Below are 26,314 nucleotides of genomic sequence, written 5' to 3'. Positions count from 1 at the left end.
GGGCTGTGTAAGCCCTTACAGACCCCCAGCTGATTCTGTAGGAACTGACGCTGAGTTAGACTTTGTGATGAATGTGAGGGCATAAATTGGACGTGTTACAAGGAAATGTCCTCCAGTGTGTGTTAGAACATGCAGTGTGCTGGAACTGACAGGGGAAGCACACAATCACCACTGAATCTGCAGGGCTTTGTGAGGATTATTGGACATTATCTCTTGGGTATGTTGATCTTTTTGGAGCAGTCTCCTTTGATGTTCAAAGTATATGTTGACACCAGCTGTGTGTCCTATGAGGGACTTAACTGCGTTTTCCAAAGGCACAAGCCTGTTGGTGTTTCCTTTTTTCCTTTTTTTTTTTTTTTTGAGGCAATATCTGTATCTCTGACTTGTTAAACTCAGATCACACTGAGAAGTTACCAGCTCATTTCAGGTTACCTTAAAACTCTAACCTTGGTAGTTACAAGGTGGGAATACCCCGATGAGTCTGAAAGTCAACAAGGAAATGGGAGTGTTGGTTATAGGAGCGTAGGTGTGTATGTGATGAGCAAACTTTTCCCTTGAAAGGTGAGTTTCTTGTTCTAATACACCTTTGTAATCAACTTCAGGCTAATTTAAATAGTTCAGTCATATGGCATTAAGGTGTCGAACATCTGGCATTATCTGGCCCCAAGTTCAGTTTTCCTTTTCCCTTGTTGGATAGTGCTGCTGGCCTTGTTCCTATGGGGTTTGTGAACAGCTAGCACGTGGCTCCAGCAGCAGGTGTTCAGATGAAGAGCTGCCCACTACAGAAGATGTGAAGATGTGTCTGCCTCTTCTCATCTGAAGATCTGTGGGCTCTCTAGTGGCCCTGCTTTTCCCCGTAGAGGGTAAAACAGGAACATCACAGTACAGGTGAAAGTCTCTCCACTCTCTGTTCTTCCAGTTGTCTGTTGTTCAGGAATACCCTTAAAGAGTGACTTTCAGGGCCACTGTTGTTAGGCTGTTAGAAGGCACAGGCTTTACAGTAATTCTATCCAAGCTATTTTTGAGTTCACCCTTTTGGTCTTTGCATGGCAGCCTATGTTGGATGAAGGCACTTCCTTTTGGCTTGCTTAAGAACATAGTCTTCATCATTTTAGTTTTAAGCTGTAACCTTGCATTAGAAACATCACCCTCTCCATATGATTAATGACTGTGGACTGTTCTCAATAAAAAACAATGGGTTCCATATTTTCTTTTCAAACTTAAACCTGCAACAGTGATCTGTCCATGAAAAGATGGAAAGGATGGCCTCTATAGAGGCATGTGTGTAATATTCCAGGAAGTACAGAATGTAAGACCTTGGGTTCAGTTCAGATAGTGTCAGATCAGTAACATATTAGAGAGACTGTAATAATGTGAGAAATTGTGATCACTCTTGTGCAAGAGTGTGTAGAATGGTCCTGAGGATGCTTTCAGTATTTGTTGGATGGGAAGAAGCAAGAAGAATTTTGGCCAAGATCCTGTACGTAAATCAGACTGCTGGAGTCCCTATGTGTATAAGAGTGACACAAGAACAAGTGGTTTGGGCACAAAACTAAGTAAATTAGAGATTAAAAGACACATGAGCATTACAGCACTGAGATTCTGGCATAGTCACCCTAAATCATAGCAAAATAAAAGCTTCGGATTGTTATTATATAGTAAATTATTGAGTATAATGTGCAAAAGGGGGGGTGAATGAATGTGTGTCTGCAGTGATAATTCTTGTATTCTGTCTCCCTTTGACTCCAGCCAGCCAAACAAATGTCAGGTCTGATGTCTTCTGTGGATGTTGATTAGTTTTGACATGTGTAATATAAAAATATTAAATTAAGAGCTGGGGATGGCACCTGGGTTAAGCTCTAGGTGGTGAGGTAAATAAAAAGCACCTTCCACTTACCCTCTGAAAGGCTTTAGTGTGGTTATAGCTCATTTTTTGGGACAAAGTCAGAAACAGGAGTGAGCTCTAAGTGCGCTTTGACTGTCCAGAAGGAAGAGCCAGTGACCCGTGGTTGGTGAGTCCTCCAGGAGACCACCAGGTAAAATCCATGAAAACAGATACTTGGGAATAGGAGAGCTGTAGTGGGTCAAGTTTGTTTGTCTTAACCAGGCACAGAAGATCTGTGGTGTGACTTCTGCCTTCAGAAATTCCAGGTATGAAGGCCACAACAAACTTCTAAAACAGCAAAGGTATCAAGTGTAGCTCCTGCTTGTCCGGGCAACTTGTCCATTCTACTGCCTTGGTGAGCTGAAATGATGGAGATAGCCAGGTCACCTGGGCTTTTGGCTTCTGTGGGGTTTTGATGGTGATGTTTTGGTAGTTCTTTGGGTTGGTTTCTTCTGGCTGGACTTTGTATTTTCCACTTCTTTTGTCAACAGTAGAGCTGTTAACAGCTCCTTCAATTAGACCTTTTTAAAGCGGAGGGAAGCTGCAGTTGTGTTGTTCCTTGTAAGCTAAATCTGCATTTTTAGCCTTTGCTCAGGGGTCCTGTGAATTTCTCTCGAGTACTTTTCCATGTTGTTTACCACGGTGTTCAGCTTTGGTTGCAGCAGTCCCAGATGAGGCCTCAGTGCTGAGTTGTGAAGACTTAATTCTTTGTCTTTCCTTCAGCAGTGCTTTATGTACACTGCAATGCAGCGTAAGCCAGCACTGCCACCAGAAATAGCTCGTGTAAACATCTCAGCAGTTACCCCGTGAGCCATCCTGGGGAAGCAGAGCTGTGGAAAAACTGTCACTTTCTTGGTGTATTTGGTACTAAATTGATATCCTGACCCAGTTTTGCAGTGCCTGTCCCCTCTGTCCCACCTGCTCCAGCTGCAGAGATGACAGGACTTCCAACCGCTTTACACCACCGGCAAATCCAGTTTACATGAATGCATAAGGCGTGAGCTGTGGCATTTGAGGCTTGTTTGTTAACTTTGCTATATTTAACTGCGATGGCCACGGGGGTGGTGGCCTCGACAGTTTGGAGGTGGAAGGGGTCATGTGGCCAGTGGCCTCCAAGGGTCCATGACCTCTCACTTTTGTGCTCTGATTGCTCTGGACTAGCCAGGCTTCCAACCCAGATCGAGGTGTGATTTCTGATTTCATTGCAGAGTGGGCAATTAGTTATAAATTGGTTTTCGTAGCCCCTTGACAGTGCTGAAGGGATCCAGATGTGGGATGCTGGAGCCAGGGAGGAGGTGCACAAGTCTCTTAAGCAGCTCATTGAACCTCCATTGCTCATTTCCATCAGCCAAGTGCTGCACCCCAGGGGAGGTGTCTGTCTCAATGGCTGGAGAGGGATTCTCCATCATGTCCAGTGCTGCCAGCCAGCACTTGGAGCACTGCAGCAGCCGTGCAGGGTAACGACACAGGGTGCCTGGTGTGTGCTGGCATAAAGAGATTTAGGGTGGAGAAATTTGGTAAGAATTGATTCTTACATTATCAAGAAGAAAACTGGATGCTCTCAAACTGGGGATATACATTGTCTGAAGAAAGCATTCAAACTTAAAATACGATTTATGCTGTAATAATTACAAGCTGGGTTGTGGGAAATCAAACATTTCCATTTACATTGTGGTGTAAATCAGGCCTGCAGAGATATGCACATACCAAATAGCAAATCTTCTGAGGATAATGTGCCTTATTTCCAGAGGTTTCTATCTAATTTGACCCTTTTTAACAGCTAAGGAATTGAAGTTACTGATTCATGACCGGTGAAGGTGGCTGATCTATAAACCAGTAATCATTTGCTTTTTGTAGAACATGAAATTGATTAATTTTTGTTTGGGTTTTTTTGTGGGTGGCTGGGAGGTGTTTGTGTTGTTTAGGAATTTGTACCTGAAGATACAAGTCCTGCCCACACTGCAGTGATTGTTTGCACATGTTAAATAGGCTGTGCTTAAATATGAGGAGTAAAACCTTTGTGGAGTAAAACTTGAGCAAAGAAACTGGTATAAAAAAAAGAAACTTTAAAGAAAGTTCCTTGAATCTAAGCATTTTTACTGTGTTATGTCTGTGAAGGAGAGGCATTGATTTCAAGTATACTTAAAATATTTGAAATCTCATTTCCTAACTTTTGTTCCTGTAGCTAGAGCCGGGCAGTTTAGAGTGGTAAATTACTGGAATTTAAACTAATAAATGTTTAAGTTTTTCCTACTCTTAAAAAAAATATATATATTAAAACTCAGTCTGCTTTGTTTTGGGTGGGAAAGGGGCAATAAGTGTTTTAAGTTGAAAAATTCTTCACATTCAGAAAATATTGAATCATGTCTGTTTCCCAAACTTCTGGTTTGAATGCCTGAATTAACCTTAATACCCCAATATGATGGTTTTTGAGCTTCTTTAAGTTCTTCAAAGGTATGACTTGAGACTTCAAGGCAAGTAACAAAGCTGCCAGTTGAAAGATGTAGGGTTTTTACTGCTATATTATAGTTAATTAAATATTCAGGTCTTGGGCAAATGTTAGCAGATAGTTTAGTTTTAAGTAGCTAATTATCTGGCATGTTTGCAAATGATTTTTAACTAATAGTGCATGTGGCTGAACTCTAAAATAGTGTCTTTGCATTTCTTTTGTGTGACTTTCATACTAACCCGACTGATGAACGAACGTGCACTGAAGGAATTGGTAAATTGTCCACTGCCGATGGCAAAGCCTTCGCAGATCCCGAGGTTCTCCGGAGACTGACGTCGTCCGTCAGCTGCGCGCTGGACGAGGCGGCCGCCGCGCTGACGCGGATGAGAGCCGAGAACAATCACAACAACGGACAGGTGGACAAGTACGTGCTGAGCGCCCTGGTTCCCCAGCGATGGGGTTTTGTTTCAGATTCTGTTAATTGTATGTGCTGACCACCCTGGTTCCCCAGCTATGGGGTTTTATGTCAAATTCTGTTAATTGTATGTACTGACCGCCCTGGTTCCCCAGCGATGGGGTTATATTTCAAATTCTGTTAATTGTATGTGCTGACCACCCTGGTTCCCCAACTATGGGGTTTTATGTAAAATTCTGTTAATTGTACGTACTGACTGCCCTGGTTCCCCAACGATGGGGTTTTGTTTCAAATTCTGTTAATTGTACGTACTGACCGCCCTGGTTCCCCAACGATGGGGTTTTGTTTCAAATTCTGTTAATTGTACGTACTGACCCCCCTGGTTCCCCAGCTATGAAATAGGATTTTATTTCAAATTCACTTAGTTGTACATACTAACCACCCCCGGTTCTCCAACTATGGAAGAGGATTTTATGTCAAATTCATAGTTAATTGTAGGTGCTGACCGCTCTCGGTTGCCCAGGTACGGAATGGGATTTTATTTCAAATTCAATTAATTCTACATACTGACCACCCCTGGTTCCCCAGCTATGGAAGGGAATTTTATTTCAAATTCAGTTAGTTGTACGTACTGACCACTCCTGGTTCCCCAACTATGGAATGGGATTTTATTTCAAATTCAGTTAATTGTTCATACTGACCACCCCTGGTTACCCAGCTATGGAATGGGATTTTATTTCCAATTCAGGTAATTTTGTAGTTAGTAATGGAGCTGTTCTACTGCTAGCAGAAGCAGATTGCATCTGAAGGTGTAACTACTGTCCCATCAGGTTATTGGCTTCACAGGGTAAGAGAAAATTACAAAAAAATGTTACTTTCTAACCTGCTGCTCTTGCTGTGTACCAGAGAGTTGAGTTCTTATGCGAGAAAGTTCAAATTCTTAGCTGTAGAAGAGTAGGTGATTGCTGAAGTTTGTCTGGTTGCAGTATTCATATTAGTGGTCTCTGTGATACTTGACTGCTGACTTTTTGGCTTTGTCTGCAGTAGGAATTTGCCTTGGCCCATGCAGTCAGCAGTTTGTCATGGTCACAACCTCTGTGAATCTGGCATTCCCTGAAGTGGGAATAGTATTTGTGAGGTTTGCTCCTGTCTTGCAAACATCACAAAAACCAGCTTTGAGTGCTCTTCTCTGCATCTGGTCTGTATGAGAGCGTATTATGAGTTAGCAACTGATGAGAACAAGCTAGTTTAGACAATAAGGAAAGTGTCTATGTCCATTTCACCTGTGGAAATATTGATAAACTGGAATGTAGATAAACTTAAAAAAAAAAAAAAAACTATAAGGTGTATTTTCAAGTAAAGCTTAGCACTGAAGTCAGGAGTCTTTACTTAAAGGCTTCCTCCTTGCCTAGGAAAGCTGCCCAGCTGTTGCAGGTGTGTGTTGAGCTCACTGTGTGGTAACTGGTTTTGCAGTCGCAGTCTGGCAGAAGCATGCTCCGATGGGGATGTCAATGCTGTCCGGAAGCTGCTGGATGAAGGACGGAGTGTAAATGAACATACTGAAGAAGGGGAGAGTCTGCTTTGCTTGGCCTGCTCAGCAGGATATTATGAATTGGCACAAGTAAGTAACAAATACAGTTAGAACTAAACATTTCTGAAGCATTGTCTGAGAGGCTTCTTTGATAGGCAAACATTTTAGCAATTGTGGCTATTATAATTTTTTATTATTTCAACAGAATATCAGTGAATACAGCTTATTGTGGGATTCCAGTTATTGTTGGGGTTTCTTTAATGGAAAATGCAGTCGCAGATGCCTTTAGGTTGAAGGGACTTGTCTGAGGAATGAATTCTATGTTTTGTGATGTATCTGCTTTTCTGGCATTGTTCTAGATGCAGTCCAGCTGTTCTGCTGAGCACGAGTATCTAAAATAGCAGCAAACCCAAATGCTAAAATTGGTTACCTTCTAAAAGCTCATGCCTCAGTCACACAATTCTTTTTTTAAATCACATTTTTATCAACAGTACATTAGTTTCTGTTAATTTTGAGTTATATTGCTTCTATATCTAAGGCCAGCTGCTTTGAAATAGGTGATAGTTCTCAGAAATGCCCAACTTCACATTTTGGTGCCAAAACAGAGGACAGGGAGAGAACTTCTCACCTGTGCACACCGATCACCACTGATCTGTGGGTGTCCTGGTCATTATTGCAGGTGACAGTTTCTGTGCTGTCATTCTGGTCAGTAAATTGCCCTGTAACTTTTGAAAACGTCCATATTTCACTGGAAGTTAGATATGAACAAATGCAGAAACTCAGGATTTTCTGCAGCAGAGCCCAGTGCAGGCAGTAACTGTGAATGGTCCTGGGAGTGGCACTGGGCTGTGAGGGGATGTGGCAGCTGGCTGGGGAACCAGTCTCACACACCCCACTGAACTAAGAACAAAAGGTTGTTGTTACAATTTGCTCACTGTAGTGAACTTTTCCCCTAGGTGCTTCTAGCCATGCACGCCAACGTTGAGGACCGAGGGAATAAAGGCGACATCACTCCCTTGATGGCAGCTGCCAGTGGAGGCTACGTGGATATCGTTAAACTCCTCCTTGTCCATTGTGCAGATGTCAATGCACAGTCCTCCACAGGTAACTGGGGGGCAGGAGCACAATTAGTAAGGCTGGCACATAAGGCACACAGCTCTTCTGAACATCTGTGTTTTTGTCTAACACTTTCATTCCCAAGAAAACACGACAGGAACTGTTAGGAATAGACCAGATCTGTAGCGAATGTGTTTGGAGTCTTAACTGGCCGTTATTAAATATGAGTTTTAATGTAAATTCTAATGGAAAGCACTGTTCCTGTAAAAACCACTCTGGTGTTAGAGGACAAGAAAAATATATGAAGTTTATCTTTTCTCATTGGTATAATCTAAAATTACCCAATAAGATGACCATGGGACGCATCCCATCAACACCAGTTACTTCTGTCTGTTCCTTTTTACTAAAGAGGAGTTAAAATTTTTGAGTGCATTGAATGTTCTCTATATTGCTGGTTCTTGACCACAGCTTAACTAACCTCATTGACAGCATTCACCTGCAGTTGAATTCTGTTTATTAAGATAGAATTTAAACTTTGTTCAAATTTTCAAGCAAGTCACATGTCCAAACTATGAGATATTCTTTTATCTTTCTGTTTAGCCATTTTAAGCTAAGTTACCTTAAAATTGACTGTAGCATTTAAAACATGAGCCATATGTGAGTGTCTGTCACTTACAGTACCAGAGTTTTAAATTATAAATTTATTCACAGCCAGCCAGTAGAAGATTTTCAAGGAATTACAAGACACAGTCTTAGGCAAAAAAAAAAAAAAAAAAAAGACAAAAAAACCACACCCCCAACTCTACAGCTCTACAGTAACAATTACTCATTGATCTTTTTGTGCATGTTTATTTGATCTAATTTTGTGTGCTAAAGTAGGAAGCACAACATTCAAACTGAAAAAAATCCTGATTTGTAATACTGGTTTGGCATTAAAACTTTCGTGTTAATAGCCATATGGGGTTTTATACCCAGCCTGGAATGATGGGCTGGAGTAACATTGCTGTGAGGTGAAAGGCTGCTGCTGGTGCTGTACATGGGTTTGTTGGAGCTGTTAACACTGATCTCCTTCCCCGTGTTAGGAGTGGGTGATGGGAAGGGCTCTCATGCAACCTCTCCTCTGCAGGGAACACAGCTCTGACGTACGCCTGTGCCGGGGGCTTTGTGGACGTGGTGAAGGTGCTACTGAAAGCTGGTGCTAACATAGAAGACCACAATGAGAACGGACATACCCCCCTGATGGAAGCAGCCAGTGCAGGGCATGTCGAGGTTGCAAGAGTATTGCTGGAATATGGTGCAGGAATCAACACTCACTCCAACGAGTTCAAAGAAAGTGCACTTACACTCGCATGCTATAAAGGTATCGTCTCTTGCCTTGTTTTGTATTTTTGTTTAAATTGTTTGCTTGGATTTATCTGACTAAAACTTTCAAGAATACTTAGTATATATATATATATATATACTTTGAGTTTTGTAAATCTGGATTTTGGTTTTAAACTCAATGTCACAAAATGTTCCTCTGTGGTGTAGTGGCATTAAGTCTGTATTTGTGTCCAGATGTGGTGGACATTTGACATGTTGCAGATGAAAACTTGTAACTGGCTATGTCCAAACTTGTGCTTTGACACACCAGCATTCTCTCCTGCTACCCACTACCACATTCCCTGTTTCATTCCCAGTTCCTTCACCAACTGTCTGTGAATTCTGAAAACATCTCTGTTGGTTCTTCAGAAAATGCAAAGTTGGAATGTGTGTTCCTGTAATATCTGATGGGGAGACAATGTCTCCATTATTACTGGATTCTTTTCCTTCAGTGTAATTTAGGAGAATGCTATGAATTCTTAAGTGTGATGAACTTTTAGGGACTTTTGACCTAATTTCTTTTGCTATTTAAAGCTTCTTTGTAAAGTAACAGTGCAGTGATAATCCACTGTGCTTCTATGGTTTGCTTTCCAACCATTGCTTTTCTACAAATAGAAAATAAGGATGTGGATTATTGTCATAGTAACTTTAGGCTTTGCCTCTGTGGTTAGGATTGAGGATGCATACTATGTATAACCTGTCTGAGGACTTGCATCTGGATTTGTCATGGATTTCCTACAGCATATGTTAGTTCCTTACAGGCAAATGCCAGTAATAGTAACACCTGAATGTACTACTGGAGGGTCATTCTTGTTTCTTTTGACCCAGAACCTAATTGAGTCATAGAATGTAAAATCTTGAATGACAGAGACGTCCTGTATTATCTTTGACAAGATGGTTGATTGTTTTCTTGTCAATTTATGTAAGACCAAGTCTTCCCACAGAGAAGAATGCTTATCAAGAGACTAAAAACTTAGAAGGGGCAATTTCTAAAATGACAGAAACTGTAATAGAGTTTAAATCAAGTTTTGGTAAAGCTCAGTAGAAGCTTGTAAAAATAATGTGAGGTAATATGATATAATGTGTGTATCTTAGTTCTCAGAAATATGTCTGTGAGTGTTATTAAAAAGCTTAAAGTTAAGTTCAGATCTACAGGGACCCATCCCTAAAATGGGATAATCCCCCCAGTTGTATACTGCCTTGGAACTCTTAAATGATCTGTCACTGTATGTTCAATAGGGAATAAGCACAGTTTTGCAGCTTGAAGTCACAAGGAAAGGTTCTTGTGTTAAGTTGAATTAGACAGGTCTGTCTCCATCTCATGGCTGAGCAGTATCTTTATGAAAGGCTTTCTGAAGGCTGCTGACTCGTTTGCATTGGTATTTTTTAAAGAGTACTTTAAGGAGCCATGTTGGCCAGTTGTAGCTTGTGAAGATTCTAATAGCAAACTGTGAAAATCTGAATTATTTCAATAAGTATATTGTCTGTACTACTAACAATTGATTATGTGGGATGCTTATTTATTTTGATCTGTTTCATTTGAAGGCCATTTAGATATGGTTCGTTTTTTGCTTGAAGCTGGAGCTGATCAAGAGCACAAAACAGATGAGATGCACACGGCGCTGATGGAGGCCTGCATGGTAAATAGCTTTGTTTGTACTGCTCCCTCCTCGGGGAGAGAGGAATGCAGGAGGTGATAAAATAGAGTGAGCCTTGGGTAACAAGCTGTTTGGGGGCTGCAAGTGAATTTGTGTGTTGTTATTGTAAAAAAAGTGCTTACAGCAGCTCCCACCAGTTTCTCAGTCTAACTGATCACAAAGAAACAATTCTTTAATTTTTGGGGAGTGATGTGTTGTTTTAAATGCTCCCTGTGTGAAGTTTAGGGGTGACTAATCTGCAGTGCAGTGATGTAGTACAAGTCACTAGTTTGGGGTTTTGTTTTGGTTTTTTTTTAGTGTGTTTTCCACCTTTGTTTTTATAAATAAGGTCTCTCAGTGTGTCATGGAATGAGCCTTCCAGAAGTGCACTGAGCTGGATGATTCATGCATTACAATTGTCTGTTCATCACTGCCGGAAGTGTTTTGCATGGAGAGATGACTTGCTCTCTTCTAGGTTTCTGTAAAGGAGGTTGTGAGGTTTTTCTTTTGACCTACCATTTTATTTTGAAAAATGTAGTCCTTAGTTCTCTAGCAACTGTCCACATAATTTCAATGGAGCCATTGAGGAAAAACTTCCCTATCCAAGAGCATCATCTTAATAAAGAGTGTCAAAGCATATCTGTAACCATTTCTGTACAGACCTTGGATGACCTTTTCTCTCTTCTTCAAGCTGGGGAACTTCTCTGAAGAAAGAACAGGAACCTTGTTTCCATAGGAAGCACAGCATAAAGAGGGAAACTGATTTTTCTCCCAGTAGCCTGTAATCCTTGGAAGAATCCTTGGATGCAGTGTTCCTCCAGTCTGCTGAGAGCTGGAGGATCAAGTGTTCTTTCAGTGCAGTTGTGAGGTGATGATGCAAGCGACCAAGGTCAGGCTGTAACGTGGGGAGCTGTGTCCAAGTCTTCCGATAGTGAGCTGGTAATTGTATCCTTGAATAGCCTTCCCTGTAGGAGAGCCTGGTGCCAGTAAGGAATTCAGAAGGACAGCGGGTGCATGCTGTCACCTAAAGGAGATTGCACCACGACTGCAGACTAAAGGTTAATCAGCCCCACTGTTCTGTTTAGGTTGGGTTTTTTTGTTTGCTTTTTCTTAGTTTCCTGCTGACACAATCCAAGGGCTGGCTTAATTTGAAGCAGCTTACTTGGGGGAGAGAGTTGTGAGGTTTTCAGCTCTTTGGTGTTTCAGACCAAGTGTTCTGACATTACAGAGTGTGTATTGACATTTGAAAGCAGCAGAAAGGAAGATGAGCCTTTGAAGTCCCAACTTCATAACAAAGAATTTGTTTTTTGTTATCATTCGGCTGCACCCTTGCACAAAGGAGCTGTTCCACCAAATTGTTGTGACTGTTCCCAGTCTTCATCTCTTTCCATCTAAGGAATGCAGCAGGTACAGGTTACTGAGATGTCTGGTCCCTGATCACCAATTCTTTTGTAAGTGCCTTGGAGTTTGTTTTGGTCGGGACAGTGCCACACTTTGGGTAATGCCTCTAATGAGGTGGCTGTTGGCTTTTAGATTTCTCAACCTCTGAGAACAACAGCCTGTGTTTAATGTGCTCCCCTGATTGCTGTCCATCTCAGGTTACCTACAGCCTGCTTCATGGCCACCTTAAGCTTTCCCCTTTTGCTGATGTTGTGGCTCTCTACCAAACTACACCTCCGGTCAAGTGTGGATTTTAGGTACTCGGTCTATTACAAGTAACTGAGAGGTTTAACAATACTTTCTTGAGAAGCTGACACATACATCTATGTGCTTTGGTTGGTAAGGACTCGGACTGCTCTGGCAATCCTAATTCTCTTATTCTATGGCTTCACCCCAAGGCATTTTTCAGACACCTTTAAGAGTTTTTCCAAATCTCTCCTTCTGTTACCTGCCTTATTGTTACCCACCTAACTTTCTTTGCAGGTATCTTTCCCAGGGTCTAGAAATTGCCAATTGGTTTTTTGCCTGTAGAAGTCATGAATCAACTACTACTACAAAGAATAAGAAAATCTTTTTTTGTGATGCTTGTTCTGAGGTTTAGTCATGGAGTGGGTTTATTACTTATGGCACTTGTGTCCCAAAGATTGTGCTGCAAATTAAGTCTTGCACCGTAATTCCTTTTACCTCAAGAAATGGAAACACCAACATATATCTAGCTCTTTTTTCCTCATGCATTTAAACCTGACTGGGATGTAGGTGGAAACCTAAGTGTTGGTTAGGTCCAAGTATTACTGGACCTAACCTATGTAACTGTCATAATTAAACCATGATAAGTAAAAAGGCCCTGTCCTTGTAGGATAATTTTCAGGCCTAGTGTGACAGTGGTTGCAACTACAACGTCAAGTGACTTCAGTTGTGTCTGACTCCTGGGTTGCCCTTTGCTTGCAGGACGGGCACGTGGAGGTGGCACGGCTGCTGTTGGACAGCGGTGCCCAGGTGAACATGCCCGCGGATTCCTTCGAATCCCCGCTCACTCTGGCAGCTTGTGGCGGGCACGTGGAGCTGGCAGCGCTTCTGATCGAGCGAGGAGCCAACCTGGAGGAGGTTAATGATGAAGGTTACACACCTCTGATGGAAGCTGCCCGGGAAGGCCACGAAGAGATGGTGGCCTTGCTGCTGGCACAAGGTGAGATCCTGTGGCGATGGCGCGCTCAGAAGGACACAGTGTGATCCATGGCCAACAGGTGTCCTGTGTAGATTGCTCTGATGCAGCGTGGAGCTGGCACTGCTCACTGCTGCACCCACAAAGCAGAGCTCAAACACCCAAACTGCTGTGGGAGTGATGAGCATTCACCTCCCCAAGCAGTGTGTGGCCAGGTCAGTAATGGCTGTTTTGTTTCCCAGGGGCAAATATTAACGCACAGACAGAAGAAACGCAGGAAACAGCCCTGACCCTGGCCTGCTGCGGAGGCTTCTCTGAAGTCGCTGACTTCCTTATTAAGGCAGGAGCTGATATAGAGCTTGGTTGCTCAACACCTTTGATGGAAGCTGCTCAAGAGGGTCATCTTGAACTGGTGAAATACTTGCTGGCAGCAGGTATGTGTTCAGAGCAAGTGATTAAGCCCACAGATACCATGGACTTGATGTGTTTTGGATGATTTGGAAGATGCCTGGGCTTTTGATAATGGCGGTGTTGTAACAAGAAACAATAACCTCAGACTACTTAGCAAGAAGGAAAAAGCGTATGTTGCACCTCAGTATTGTTTGATACTGTTAACAGAGGAAAGAGCCTCCTGGAGCTGGTGATCCTGTTCCATATCTAGAAAGCATCCACATTCATTAGAAACATTGTTTCCAGCTATCTGCATCTAGGACAAAATTTTAATACAGATAATGCTTGGTTTTGCTTGCTACTCCAGCTTTGACTAAGCCTGGTTATCTGCATTCAGTCTCCCTGAATAACCAGTTCTTTAGGAATGGTGTGCTGGGAAGTAGTGTGCAAGACAGATTCTGGAATGTACTGAATTTCTGTGATGAATGAGCTTTACTGCTACATTTTACAGTAGTAAAAATTAAATTTTGCTAGAGTTTGGGGTAAAATTATGCTTCAATGTTCATCTTTCAGTTTATAAAGTTGGTAGAGTCTAAAGTGTTCTGCTTAAAATAATAAAGAAAAAGGAGTTGTATTTGGGATATCTTCCTTGTTGTGGAAAGTGATTTATCTGTATGCTCTAAGAATAAGCATAAAATTGGCTGGATTTGTAATTTTAGAAAGTAAAGCTCCCTGCTCATCAAGGGACAGTAACAACTGTGCCACTTGGTGCAGTGACACCAGCATGTGACACCTGTCACCAGCTCTCTTGGAACGCTTGCTGCCTGCACTTCACTGCTGATAGTGTAGAAAGTTGATTAAGGAGCCTTGTTTTGGCATCAGGGAGTCTCTAATTATACCTCACACCTTAAAAATAAGAAAATGGCTAATCACATTGGCATTTCTTTTTTTAAGAATAATGTGCTACATATTGAGAGTCATGTGTAGTTTTCAGAGAGCTGGTGTATATGAAGCTAGACAAATTATTTCAACAAAATTGTTTTAAAGCAAATTATTTTAAAGAGCAGGAAAGAAGGGAAATTTCTGGAAGTGTATGTGTTTGTTGTATTAATACTAATTCAGTGATGTGCATGTTGTCTGGTTTCCCTTGGCATACAGCCCCGAATGAAATGGACAGTCTGCAAAACTGTCTGGATTCCCTGTTACTTGATGTAACAACTGAAATCCTTCTTGCTGTAGAGGCACTGTAGGAATAAGCAAGCATATAGGTTTAACTGCTTAGATTGTCAGTCATGCTTTTGCCAAGCCTTGGCTTACCTCCTCTCCTTGGAGTATTTTCACTATGAGAGCAATTTTAGCCATAAGAGCAATGCTCTTGGACTGTGGAGGCTGTTGGTCAGTAGGATATAGCTGTTGACAGAGATTTTTATGTTTATCTGATGTGAAATACTTGATAAGGACACGTCCAATATGAAAAAAATGTTGTGTTTGTAGGAGCCAATGTTCATGCCACTACAGCAACGGGAGATACAGCTTTGACCTACGCCTGTGAAAATGGACACACAGATGTGGCAGATGTGTTGCTTCAGGCTGGTGCTGATCTGGTAAGGCTTCTGCTGCATTTTGTGGGCAAAGTGCTTTGGTTTCAAACTGTAAGGCCAAGCCTTTGTGCTTAGAGAACAGAGTGATGAGCTTAGGAATAGAGATTCATATATGGCTCTGAAAAGAGGCATAAAAGAAGCTTTTATTAAAGCCTGCATATTCTGTTTGGACTACAAAATTAAAGTTCTTACGGGTAATCTGCTCTGAATTTAAAATGTTTTAGTAGTAGGAACTCCTGCTTCTGTATGTCAGTGTTGGTCTCTGAACACTGTTAGTCTCTTAACTTGTGCATACTACTACACAAAGCCCCAAACAAAGCAATGTCTTTTAAGGGATCAGCATAATCTGATCTCTCTTCTTTCTTCTAACTCTTGGGTTTATCACATTGCTTTCCCCATGTTCATTTTCTGTAATGTAAACTAAGTTGTTGGGAGATCCAAAAATGCCTCTTCACCAGCTACAGGGATATAACATTTGACTTATAATTAGTGAAAACAATTGATGCTTTAGTCTTCCAAAGGTGTTTAGAAGCCTTATGTCAAACAAGCCTCAAGCAGGAAAAATTGTTGTTTTGGTTGCATAGGAGGAGTATTCTCCTTTCCCCCCCGCCCCCCATGTACTCACTGCTCTGTGTTTTATTTTGCTTGAGGGGTGGGTTGGGGTTTTGGTTGAATATTCTGAAATTTTTGTTCCTTCTAAAAAACCAAGAATGCCAGAAAAATTTCTCATCAAACCTGATAAATCAGCATGCTAATGAAGTTACTTTAATTTGAGTCATTAATGAAGTTTTTTGGGTTTTATTTAGAAATATAAATAAACTAATGCTGTAGTTGGGTATAATATTTCCAGTCTTCTTTGAGACTTTTTTTTTTAGGGCTTATTAATTCTTCTCCAGTAATATCAGTAATGTTCTGCTTAATTTTTTCTTATCAGGGAGGAAAATCATATTATTGGGATTTTAGCAGGGATATTGGATGGGATGGTCTTGGAAAGTTCTGTTCAACCCAGATCATTCTGTGATTGTTTTATGAAAAGTGATTCTAGTCCCCATAGAGTTTTGTCTGAATTGGGGGTGACCATCACCACCACGTCTCAGCACAAACAGGTGTTGTTCTGGTGAGTGGAAACAGGAACTGATGCTTCTCAGGGACTGATCCTCTGGCCTAGATATCAAATATGTCATTCAGTTCAGGAACCAGTGGAGATCTTGAGAGCTCTGTCACATTCCTTAAGCAATGTGGCTTTGTAAGCACCAGGAGAATTTTAAAAAATGATGGCTGGGATGAACTTTCTTCAGTTAGTGGTTAATTTTTCCTTAAAGCTCTGCAGTGACAAGTAGTGCTAGAAATGAGCAGTGTTAGAGTGCTCATCTGTCTGCTGGAGAACTGCTCAATCCTCTGTGGATTTGTCTCAATTTAGTGGATTTGTCTCCTTGTGACTAATTGTTCATGAAGTCTGGCATGTTAACAATTCTTCTGTGCTTTTCTGATGCCCTTCTTTGAGGGATCTTTTCCACGTCCTTACAGAGTTAGCCTGTCAAAATCTGTAGCAAAACTGGCAGGCCTGCACCTTTTCTTGTTAATATATGCATTTTGAAATCAGCTCGCTTTTGCCAAATATATGAATGACTGAATCTGAGGCACATCTGAAGCCTTCAGCCTGTGATCCCATCTGTGCCATAGTTACATTCTAGTTCCCCCATCCCTTTCAGGAGCAGGGACTTCCAGGCTCTCAGCTTGAGCTGCTACCACTGGATCAAATGTATATTTTACTTGTTTGCAACTTTTATGGGGACAGAAGACCCAGTTTAGATGTTGTGAACTATGTGAGTAAAAGTTTGGAGATTGGAACTCTGAAATACAAATTGATAAAAACACTTTTTAAAAGCAGAAATATGGTTTAGTAACTTCAGGAAAAATATCCAGCACTTCAGTAATGCATCTGTTTACCAGTGTGGCGAGGATTGTCTAATGTCAAAGGTGAAAGGATAATTTTTCCTAGATTTTTTTTTCTTTCCTATTTCTTCTTCGTGTCTTTCCCAGCAGTTACCTTTATCTCAAGGGTTGTGTAAGGTAAGACGTGGGAGGTACATAAATGTTCCCACAGGAACCAGGTTAAGGACTGTAAATCTCATAATGAGTATTGGTGGTATTTAATGAGAGGTGATATCCTGGTTTTAAGCTGCTTACCTTTCAATAAACTACAAGGACCATTTTGAATGCCTGTTCCCTCTTGATGTAGAATCACACCTGGATTAAAGGAGATTCTGGTGTCCCTTTTGAAGGCAGCTCTGCTCCTGACAAGGTGGTTGCATCTTTGTTTCAGTGTAGCTGCAGACAAAAGAGAGATGTTCTTTTTTGGACAGTGAGATCATCTCAGCTTTTCTCAGCTGGGAAATACAGAAAAGACTTTTAAATTGAGATTTTTTTAGCCTGGACTCTCTTGCAGCTGTACATGAGGTTGTGCTACATAGAAGTTGTCTAGTGATGAAATTTACCTTTCTCCTATAAGATATATGGGAGCTTTTATGCAGAAATTAAGAGATGGAAGAGAACCCATGAGGACAGTTTTATCCTTGTATTTTTCTCATTTTACACTCTCAGGGTCTCCCCAAAACTCTTCAGTACTTGTTAAGATTCCACATCTTGCTTTACTTGGAAGACTAAAACTGGCTACCCAGCATCCACATAATTCTAATTGCAAAAAACCCCCAAACACACACATGCCAGACTACCCCTTAATTCTTCTCCCATGACACAATGCTTTTGCAGACATGTTTCTGTCATGGCAGGGATCATTGTTTTGCCTTCAGGTGATAGCATCCCTCACGCTAACGTGGCTCCTAAATTAAAAACTCCCTTTCCTTGATGTGTCTGACAGACTGTGGGTTTATGCATTGTGTATGAGGCACCATTTAAACATCTACAAAAGCAGCCAGTCTTCTGGAATTTGAATTCAGAAACTCTGGAGGTTGCTCTGTTGCTGTTACAGTGAGGAATCTGAAGTGCTGTTATGTTTTTCCTTACTGAATTTTCGAACCATTAGGGGAAAGTCAGGGATTTATGGCTTTTTTAGACTTGGCCCTTAGTCTTGTGTAGATAAAGCGTGGTAGGACAAGTGAATCTCATTTTTGTAGTCAACAACAGGTTTTGGCTGTTGTTAACTCTGGATGGTGCAAAATGCAATTAAATTATCTGTTTTGCCAGTAGTGAACAAAAATCCATCTTGTCTGTAACAAAGATGCTATGCTGACCTTTGTGCTCTCTTTGTGGATCTGAATGGCTCATGATAAGAGCCTGAACTCATGAGAGCTTCATTGCTTGGTCTTACCATTGTTCTTGCCTGCCTCATGCCAACAAACCTGGTTTCAGCTGGTGGATCTCATCCAATTTAAGTTCATGTTCCAGGTCTTCATGACCAGGAACATCTGCTTGTAGAGCAGGAGCTGTGAGTTCTTCTTTCTCCTTCTGCAGGACAAGCAGGAGGACTTTAAGAAGACAATTTTGGAGGGCATAGAGCCAGGCAGGCATCAGGTAAGGGTGGCCTTTGATGCCTGTAAGCTGCAGCCATGCTAAGGACAAGACATCAGTCTCTTCAAAGATCTAGAGACTCACTGTGCAGACTAGATGGGGCTTGTTCTTGTTCTGTATTTTCCCTTCTGCTGGATTTTATAAAACTGGTTTTAAAAAATAATATCCCAACCTTCCCAAATGCAGCAGGTTATTTCATTGATAGCAGCCCTCTTAAATCTGTCTCCTCTAAGGTCTTCCATTTTTAGGTGTTTACTTGAAACTAGAGGCCTAGTTGAGTTTTCAGGAAAGTTATTTGGGGCAGGTAGGTTGGTGACTGCTGGAATAGGAGTTCAGTCTTGAAAATCAGCAAAGTGTCAGGGACTGTAATTTTTTTGCATCAAAACCTTTCTCTAGATCATTTTGTTCAGAATAATATTTAGATTTCTATTAAATATTCACTGTTGTCATGGATGAGGGAGGCTTGTTAAAGAATTGCAAAGCTGGAGCTTTACTTTGAACATACAGATTTTCTTCCTAAATGTTTAAATAATATGCAACATTGAGAAAAGAAAATCAAAAGAACTATCCTAGTGATTAATAGATGAATATTTGTGAACCAAGAAGAATTGTATGTGGGGAAAGCCCTTATGTAGCTGCTCTTGGAATTGCCCAAACCAGAGGACTCAAAAGGAGAACTAAAAAATACCAATGATTGTCATAAGATGCTCCTGAATTCTCTGCTTCTGCTCTGCTCTTGAAAGTATTGATTTGTCTAGAAAGGAAATAATTATTGTTGACTGGAATCTGATCTCCTTCTTGAGTCCCAGTAGAAAAGGTGCAGACAATGTAAATAAACTCCTGCCTGATTTGGGTAACACTCTCACCTTCCCCTCCCTTCCTATCTGTTACCCAAAGCCACAGAAAATTCTTCTCAGGTGTTCTTTCTATCCCAGCAGAATTAGCAGGAGAGCACATCACCCAGGGGTTTAGAGAATGGCTTTCCAAATGTGGCAGAGGTGTTCTCCTTTCTTCCTCTTCCTGATGGTACTAATTACCACATTCCTCAGGGCTGGAGCAGCGACAAGAGGGGATGCTGTGGTGAGGGGCAAGGGGATTGTGTTTGGAGACAATTTACTGGGTTTAGATATTACAAAATAAACATCAGTGTGAACTTCATATAAATAAAAGGGATAAGCACATTGTAAAGGTAATGGGATGCTTTGGGACAACTTTCATTTTCTCTGTTCTGATTTTGATCATCTAATGCAGCTGAAAAAAGAGATAGAGATAGATATAGATATATATACATAGATAGAATCTTTAAAATTTATGTTTATTCTAGGTAAAAAGGCTGTGAGGAGACAAAGGCACTGCACTGTCTCAGCTTCTTATTTTGGCTTGTCCTAGATGTCTTCCCTTAAAGCTTGACTTGATGCTGTTTGATAGCCATTATTAGGCTATAGAGAGTGCCGAAGTCAGAACAAATTTAATCTTGAAATAAAGCATGCGTTTCTATCTTCCAATGTGAAAAATACCATCCAAATGCCATAAGTTTTGAAGATCTACAGCAGGTGGGCACCCAAATGGTTTGGTTTGGCTGGACTCTGGTGTGCACGGTGCTGCAAGGATTGGAAGTGTGTAGTAGCTGAGGATCAAGTTCTGCCTGCTTGAGGAAGTGACAGTTGGTTAAACTGGGCAGAATCACTGCATTGCATTTAAATGAGGAAGCCTCCTGGCGTCCGTGTTTGAGACTTCCAACAGTGAAGTCTGTTAGGAAGGCAGAATGTTGCAAATAATTATTCCTAACTGCCAGTTATCTGCTACATCTCAGTGCAATACAGGATGCTTTTTGCTACCTTGAATATAACTAAGGTGACCTAGAATAAATTTTGCATCTTGTCATCTTTGCATCAATAAGGATTTCGAACTGGGTGTGAAATAGTTCAGCAGCAGCGTGCAGGTCCTGCTCAGAGCAGAGTGGTGGTCAGGAATTCTTTGCACCCACAGCTGCTTTGGGAGTGATGTGCTGGTGGAACCAGGAGTTTGCTGTGCTTCAGGCACACAGCAGCTTCTGACTTTTTAGGATCTCTTGGCAGTGGCTGAGGAAGGAAAAACTATGCCAAATACCGGAGTAAGCATCAGGACTTAAGGGCATGCCATTAATTCTTACAATCATAGGGCCACATTTTAACATAATTAGCTTTACATGTCTTGTAAATGTTTCTGCCATGCAGACAGTCCAGAAGCAGGTATTTATTGAAATCTAAGCAGTCACTGCCCTGCAAAGAGGATCTATTAAATTTCTAAAGAAAAAAAAGTGACTTCAGTAGTAAGACTGTAAGGTTTGCTGTGCATGTGTGCACTTGTGTGTTTTACTGCTGAGTATGCAAAGAAATCAGAGCTCTAATGTGGGATTTAGCCATGTGTTAAAGCAGTGGTGGACAGTAACACAGAGCTCTTGTGAAGGCTGAGGAGCAGAGCAGGAGCAGGAGAGGGGCAATGTAACCTCTTACGGTGAAGGATGGCCTTGGGCTGGGGGCCAGTCTCCAACAGAAGATGCAGTCAAGAAGTTTCTTCTTCAAGTGTACAATCAGAAAACTAACTTAACGTGCAGCTTGCAGCTAAAGCAAGCCATATGTCAAAGGACATATGCAGAGTTTTCAGGAATACAGAAATTATGAAGGAAGGAGTTGAGTTGTTCTGTCAAATCTCTTTTTGTCTGATTGTATTTCTAAGTAGCCATGTCATCCACTGTCAGTACTAAATGTTAACTTTCACTATCAGGTATATATGCAATTACAAAGTAAAGAGTGAATTTAGAGCTTGACTTCCCAGGTATCTGATTAAAAACCACGCATTTCTAGTACATTATTGATCAGACTGAATGTTATTTAAATGGGATAATATTGAATAGAGAGAGCACATACAAACACTCCCAGGAAGATTATGTTCTCTCCCCTTGTTCTTTGGGAGGGTTGATATCATTGCTCAGCATTCTTTGTGGTATTGATCATGTCTACATAGCAGGCACATTGTCTAGTTCTGTAACTGCTCTAATACAGTTGTATTTAACCACATCTTCCCAGTATTCAGAAACTTTTTAAATTAGAAAATTGTTCTTGATGCTCATTCCCCTTTTGTTGGTTTGTATCATCCTTTTCTTAGCTTTCTGCTTTATTCTCCAATCCTCTTAGAGACTCCTTGTGAGCTGCAGTGATTTGTCTCATTTTAATTTCTGATCCTCTTCAGAATGTTTTATAAATGTTGTGTGAACTCAAGGCATTTTTGCAGTTTTGATGTCTGGCAGCACACAGCAGCTCTCTGAACTGTGGCACCGCAGTTCGTGGTTATTGTGAACTTCCTGATGTTGGGTGACATTTGTGTTAAATCTTCCACCCTTTCTGAGGAGGAAGCAAAGTCTTACTGTTCTCATGTATGTTATTCATTTGAGCACTAAAATGAAAAGGGGGTTGTAAGTATGGAAGCTTCGTGCTGTGATACCAGTATGGGTGTGGTCCTAATCCTTTGTAACAGTGTGATTTAGTATTTTAGGTAACAGGAAAATTGGCACCAGTAAGTTTACATTTATTACAGGCTGCTTGTGAGATAGATGTTCTACTCAGGTGGGTAATTCTGGTCCCATCACAAGATAGTTCAGAAGCTGAAACAACGATACCATTTTTGCCCATTTATACATCTGTTATTTCTTCTCTAGGAGCACGAATCTGAAGGTGGGAGAACCCCACTAATGAAGGCTGCACGAGCTGGTCACTTATGCACCGTGCAATTCCTTATTAGCAAAGGTAAATGCTAGTTTACATAACTAATTAAAAAGCTTAAAATGCCACTTTGCAATGCCACATGTTTGTGATCCATATTTAAAATTATTCTGGTTATATGTATATGAGCATTTGTCAAACCCCAAAGGGTTTTTTGAATTTCATGTAGTTCATGATACAATGAATTACAAAATATTTTGCTAGTTACTCTTATTAAGTGTTATATAGATTAGATTTGAAGTACAGCAGATATTTTAGTTTCTTAAAGAAAGCACTTCCTCCTTCAGAAAAGCACATCAAGTACTGTCTGAAACAGTAGCAACTGCACCACATAGTGATGCTGCCCAAAGCACAGGGAGAACATTTGGAATTGTGCTTCTTACACCATGTGTTCCCTCACTTAACACTTACAAGCCCACTGTTGCTGTTGCAACTGCCTTTACAAGGTGAGGAGGAGGATGTGTGGAAGCCAATCAGATAGTCAAAATCCTTCTTGCTCTTTCTCTAGAAGTGTGTAGGAAGTAATTTGACTATAAGAGTAAAGTTTGTCTCTGTTCCACAAAATACTGTACTTGTTGATACTTTCTTTTAGAAAGAATTTCTTTGTGTTTAATTCTGTGCTCATCTCTTACTAGGTGCCAATGTGAACAGGGCTACAGCCAACAATGATCACACAGTGGTGTCCCTGGCCTGTGCTGGAGGTCACCTGGCCGTGGTTGAGCTTCTCCTGGCTCACGGGGCAGATCCTACTCATCGGCTCAAGGTATTCTCTAGCAGCTGTCCTGTTTCATAGCTTCTGAAAGAACCACCTGGCTGATTTATGAAGTAGTAAATTTCAATCATAGAATTATTACATGGGGATGCTACACTGGGGAGCAAAACTCATCTTCTGGCTTTTTGTTTCCAAAATCTCACTTCAGGATGGCTCAACAATGCTCATCGAAGCTGCCAAGGGAGGACACACAAATGTTGTTTCTTACTTGCTGGATTACCCAAACAATGTTCTGTCGGTTCCTGCAGCAGACTTGTCCCAGCTCACACCTCCATCTCAGGATCAGTCTCAGGTAAGGAGGTTTTTTTAAAACAGCACCATCAGTGTTGGGAAGAAACACTTGCATAGTAATTAATTTTAAAATGAATGTAGACAGTGGAAGAAATTTTAAAAACCCTGCTCACATGAGAATGATAGAGAGCAAGAGAATTGGTTGGTGCTACCTGCAGAGAATTGAAGAACACACAAGCTTTGTTCTCTTTTCTGTTCCTTGGACAAGATAGTTCCAAACCTAGGATTTCAAAAGGATGTTGTTTTCTTTCCTGCATTTGCTTGGTGTTTCAGTTGAACAGTTCTAAAGCGTTGCAGTAGTACCCCTCACATGGTGTTAGTGATTCTGTTTATTATATAAAAGAAAATACATTGTGTAAATTCAGAATTCTGCAGTCTGAAGAGGCAGCTCCAGGGGAGTTAGCTGATTAAAGCCTAAAGGAATTAACAGTTTTCCAGCCAGGACAGCCTGGCTGCACAGAGTAGCACAGTTAACTTCAACATATTGTCCCCAGTAAAAAAGCAAGGTTCAGGTCACACCAAGAGGTAGCATAGAATACACAATTTGGGAAGAGAGAACAGGAGTAGGCTGGTTCTGAACCTGTGCATTAACACTTGAAGAGCTGGTCTGCCAGAAGGTGTTTTTACCTGAGTGTGTGTCTGTGCCTTTGTTTTAAGGTTCCCCGTGTCCCGGTGCATACGCTCGCTATGGTTGTACCTCCCCAGGAGCCTGACAGGACCCCTCAAGAGAACTCCCCACCTCTCTTGGGAGTGGTGAAAGGTCAGTATGTAACCACTCAGAGAATATATGTGGTTTGGAAATGGATAGACTGGGGACCATTTTATAGAGCTTATGCATAGTGTAGTCCATTCCATCAGTTCCTCAACACCGCTAATGAAGTGTAACTTAAAACTATTTTACATAGTTTGTAGTTTTTTCCTTATTTTCTTGCATTCTACAGTATAGCAACACTGGTTGTTCTAACCATATTGTGCTTATTCTAATTTATTAGAATTATGCTTATTCAGTTTTTTTGGTGGAAGAAAATGCTTGTGGTAACTGCCCTAGTGCAGACAGATAAAAAAGTTCATGTACTTTAGATGTGGTGTTCACTTTTGAATATTGTACATTGGTCTTCTAGAATAGTTGCAGCTATGATCCATGGACTTGATGCACCAACTTTTTTCTGTTCCATCAGTAGCAATGCAAACATGTTGGCACTATGAAATACCCATGCAGATCTACTTACAGGAGAGTTTTGTTGTATTAGTAAAAGTTCTCTTGTGAGTAATCATAACATCAGGGTTTTTGCTTTGAACATGGTCAAACTGATTGGTTAAAACTCCTTGCAGTTAATAAATTGCAATTAGGGAGTTTTTTTTCCAGCTGTGGATTCTGTAATAAAATCATATCTGCTAAGTCAGCTCAGAAAGAGAAGCAGATTCTCAAGTGCAAAGTTACAAACTGCAGCTCCTAATGATTTACAGTTTTGGATGGGGGATCTTAAGCATTACAGTATCCAAAGCTCTCTTACCTAGATCTGCTGAAATCCTTTGTTTGAGGAAGCAACGAGCACTTCCAGAGCAAACAAATAAACATAAACCCCTTAGGGGCACAAATAAAGAGAGAAAAACATTATGTACCTGCTGGTGTCTGAATGTGCAGCTGTGCCCCTCTCCATGCATATGCCATGTGTGTGACCTCTCAGATGCACTTGGTGTCTCATTTCCTAGGATGTGCAACACTTGATATTTTGGATTTCAGAAAAACGAATACCAAACAAAGGAAAATGATATACAACTTCTGGTTCAATTAACCCACCAAAAAGCTATATATCAGCACGTGTGCCCTTCCTGTTCAATGCCTGTTAGCACTGTGGAGTGGGAGTGTTCTGGGAGCACATTTTGTGGTGCATAGGAATCAGTAAGGGATTAGTTAATGCTGAGTCAGAAGACTGAACTTAAAAGCTAAAAGTTTCGTTTTATTTAATCCAATTATGAAAAGCAAATAGTTGACTGTAGTTTAGAAACAGCTCTCATTACAAACACCTTATTGCCAATGTCAGCACATCCTTAGGTGTGTTTTTTTCAGTACTGTGATGTTGGAGCTGGCACAGGGAGATCTCATTGTTCACAGGGGTTCAGGACATGCTTCATGCATGTCAGCAAAACTCATCTGTGCTGTGCTGTAGGAGATGCAGCAATCCCAAATGTGTCATCGAGCTGATGAAGCATTCCAAAAACTCTGTGCCAAGCTTTTGTGTCTCTCAGATCTTTAGGGGGAAAATGTTATTTTTGTGCTAAACGCTGTGTGCTCCTTGCAGTGCAGAGTCAGTGTGCTGTGCTCAACTGCCATTTGTGACTTGTTACACACATGTGGCTTTAATTCACCAGACTTCCACCACTAAACTTCTTGGGAGAGGAGGGGCAAAAGAGGGGGTGGGTCGAGGTGTTCGTTATTTCCAAGGCAGCAGAGCAGTCAAGCTCTTGCATAACAAAATTGTTTATCTAGGGCAGAACAATTACTTGCCTTCAATTAGAAGTAGTCCCTGAGTTTTTGTATAAACTGTGAACTACTGGGAGACAGAAGAGCAGTACCTTTCCTCCTTAAACTTAGCACATGATTTTTTTATTTACCTGTGTGATTTTTACAAGAAATACAATAGTGACACTTTGTTTTCTGAAGAGTTCTTGGCAAGTCAAAGGTAAAACTTGAGCACATTTAAGTGTTCCTATTGCAATTCAGATATGACATGAGGTTTTCAAGAGGAATTTATGGTCTAATTTTGAATTTTATTATTATTCTTCTTCAGTAAAGCATGGAGGCACATAGGATCATTACCATTTGAATAATTACTTGGCAAAGGATTTAATATCAGTGTTTAGCTACTGAAAAGAGAAACATTTCAGAGGCAACATTGAATCTAGAGAGGCTTAGATAAAGGTGACACACCAAGATGATAACTTGGAAAGAACTGAAGAAAAATCAGGTGAAAAAAGCAGCAGAATTAGTTATGGGATTGACCAGACCTCAGCTCCTACTTGCTTAGGA

At 41.0% G+C, this 26,314-nt stretch overlaps 1 protein-coding gene across 4 annotated transcripts in view; it reads left to right on the top strand.

Moving 5' to 3' along the window:
* ANKHD1 (ankyrin repeat and KH domain containing 1) overlaps positions 1-26,314 on the top strand; it is a 103,113-nt gene that overhangs the window by 34,412 nt on the left and 42,387 nt on the right. For all 4 annotated transcript variants that reach the window (XM_053991218.1, XM_053991217.1, XM_053991220.1 and 1 more), the window contains 12 exons: positions 4,602-4,758; positions 6,223-6,370; positions 7,237-7,384; positions 8,463-8,696; positions 10,244-10,338; positions 12,724-12,961; positions 13,180-13,371; positions 14,822-14,931; positions 22,157-22,244; positions 22,856-22,983; positions 23,141-23,284; positions 23,941-24,043. In XM_053991218.1, coding sequence (XP_053847193.1) covers positions 4,602-4,758; positions 6,223-6,370; positions 7,237-7,384; positions 8,463-8,696; positions 10,244-10,338; positions 12,724-12,961; positions 13,180-13,371; positions 14,822-14,931; positions 22,157-22,244; positions 22,856-22,983; positions 23,141-23,284; positions 23,941-24,043 — 1,785 coding nt within the window. The remainder of the gene's footprint in view (positions 1-4,601; positions 4,759-6,222; positions 6,371-7,236; positions 7,385-8,462; positions 8,697-10,243; positions 10,339-12,723; positions 12,962-13,179; positions 13,372-14,821; positions 14,932-22,156; positions 22,245-22,855; positions 22,984-23,140; positions 23,285-23,940; positions 24,044-26,314) is intronic.

This window comes from Vidua macroura, chromosome 15, assembly GCF_024509145.1.
Source record: "Vidua macroura isolate BioBank_ID:100142 chromosome 15, ASM2450914v1, whole genome shotgun sequence".
Taxonomy (NCBI): domain Eukaryota; kingdom Metazoa; phylum Chordata; class Aves; order Passeriformes; family Viduidae; genus Vidua; species Vidua macroura.
Note: the sequence above shows the minus strand (reverse complement) of the source record. Positions and strands in the feature narration are given on the sequence as shown.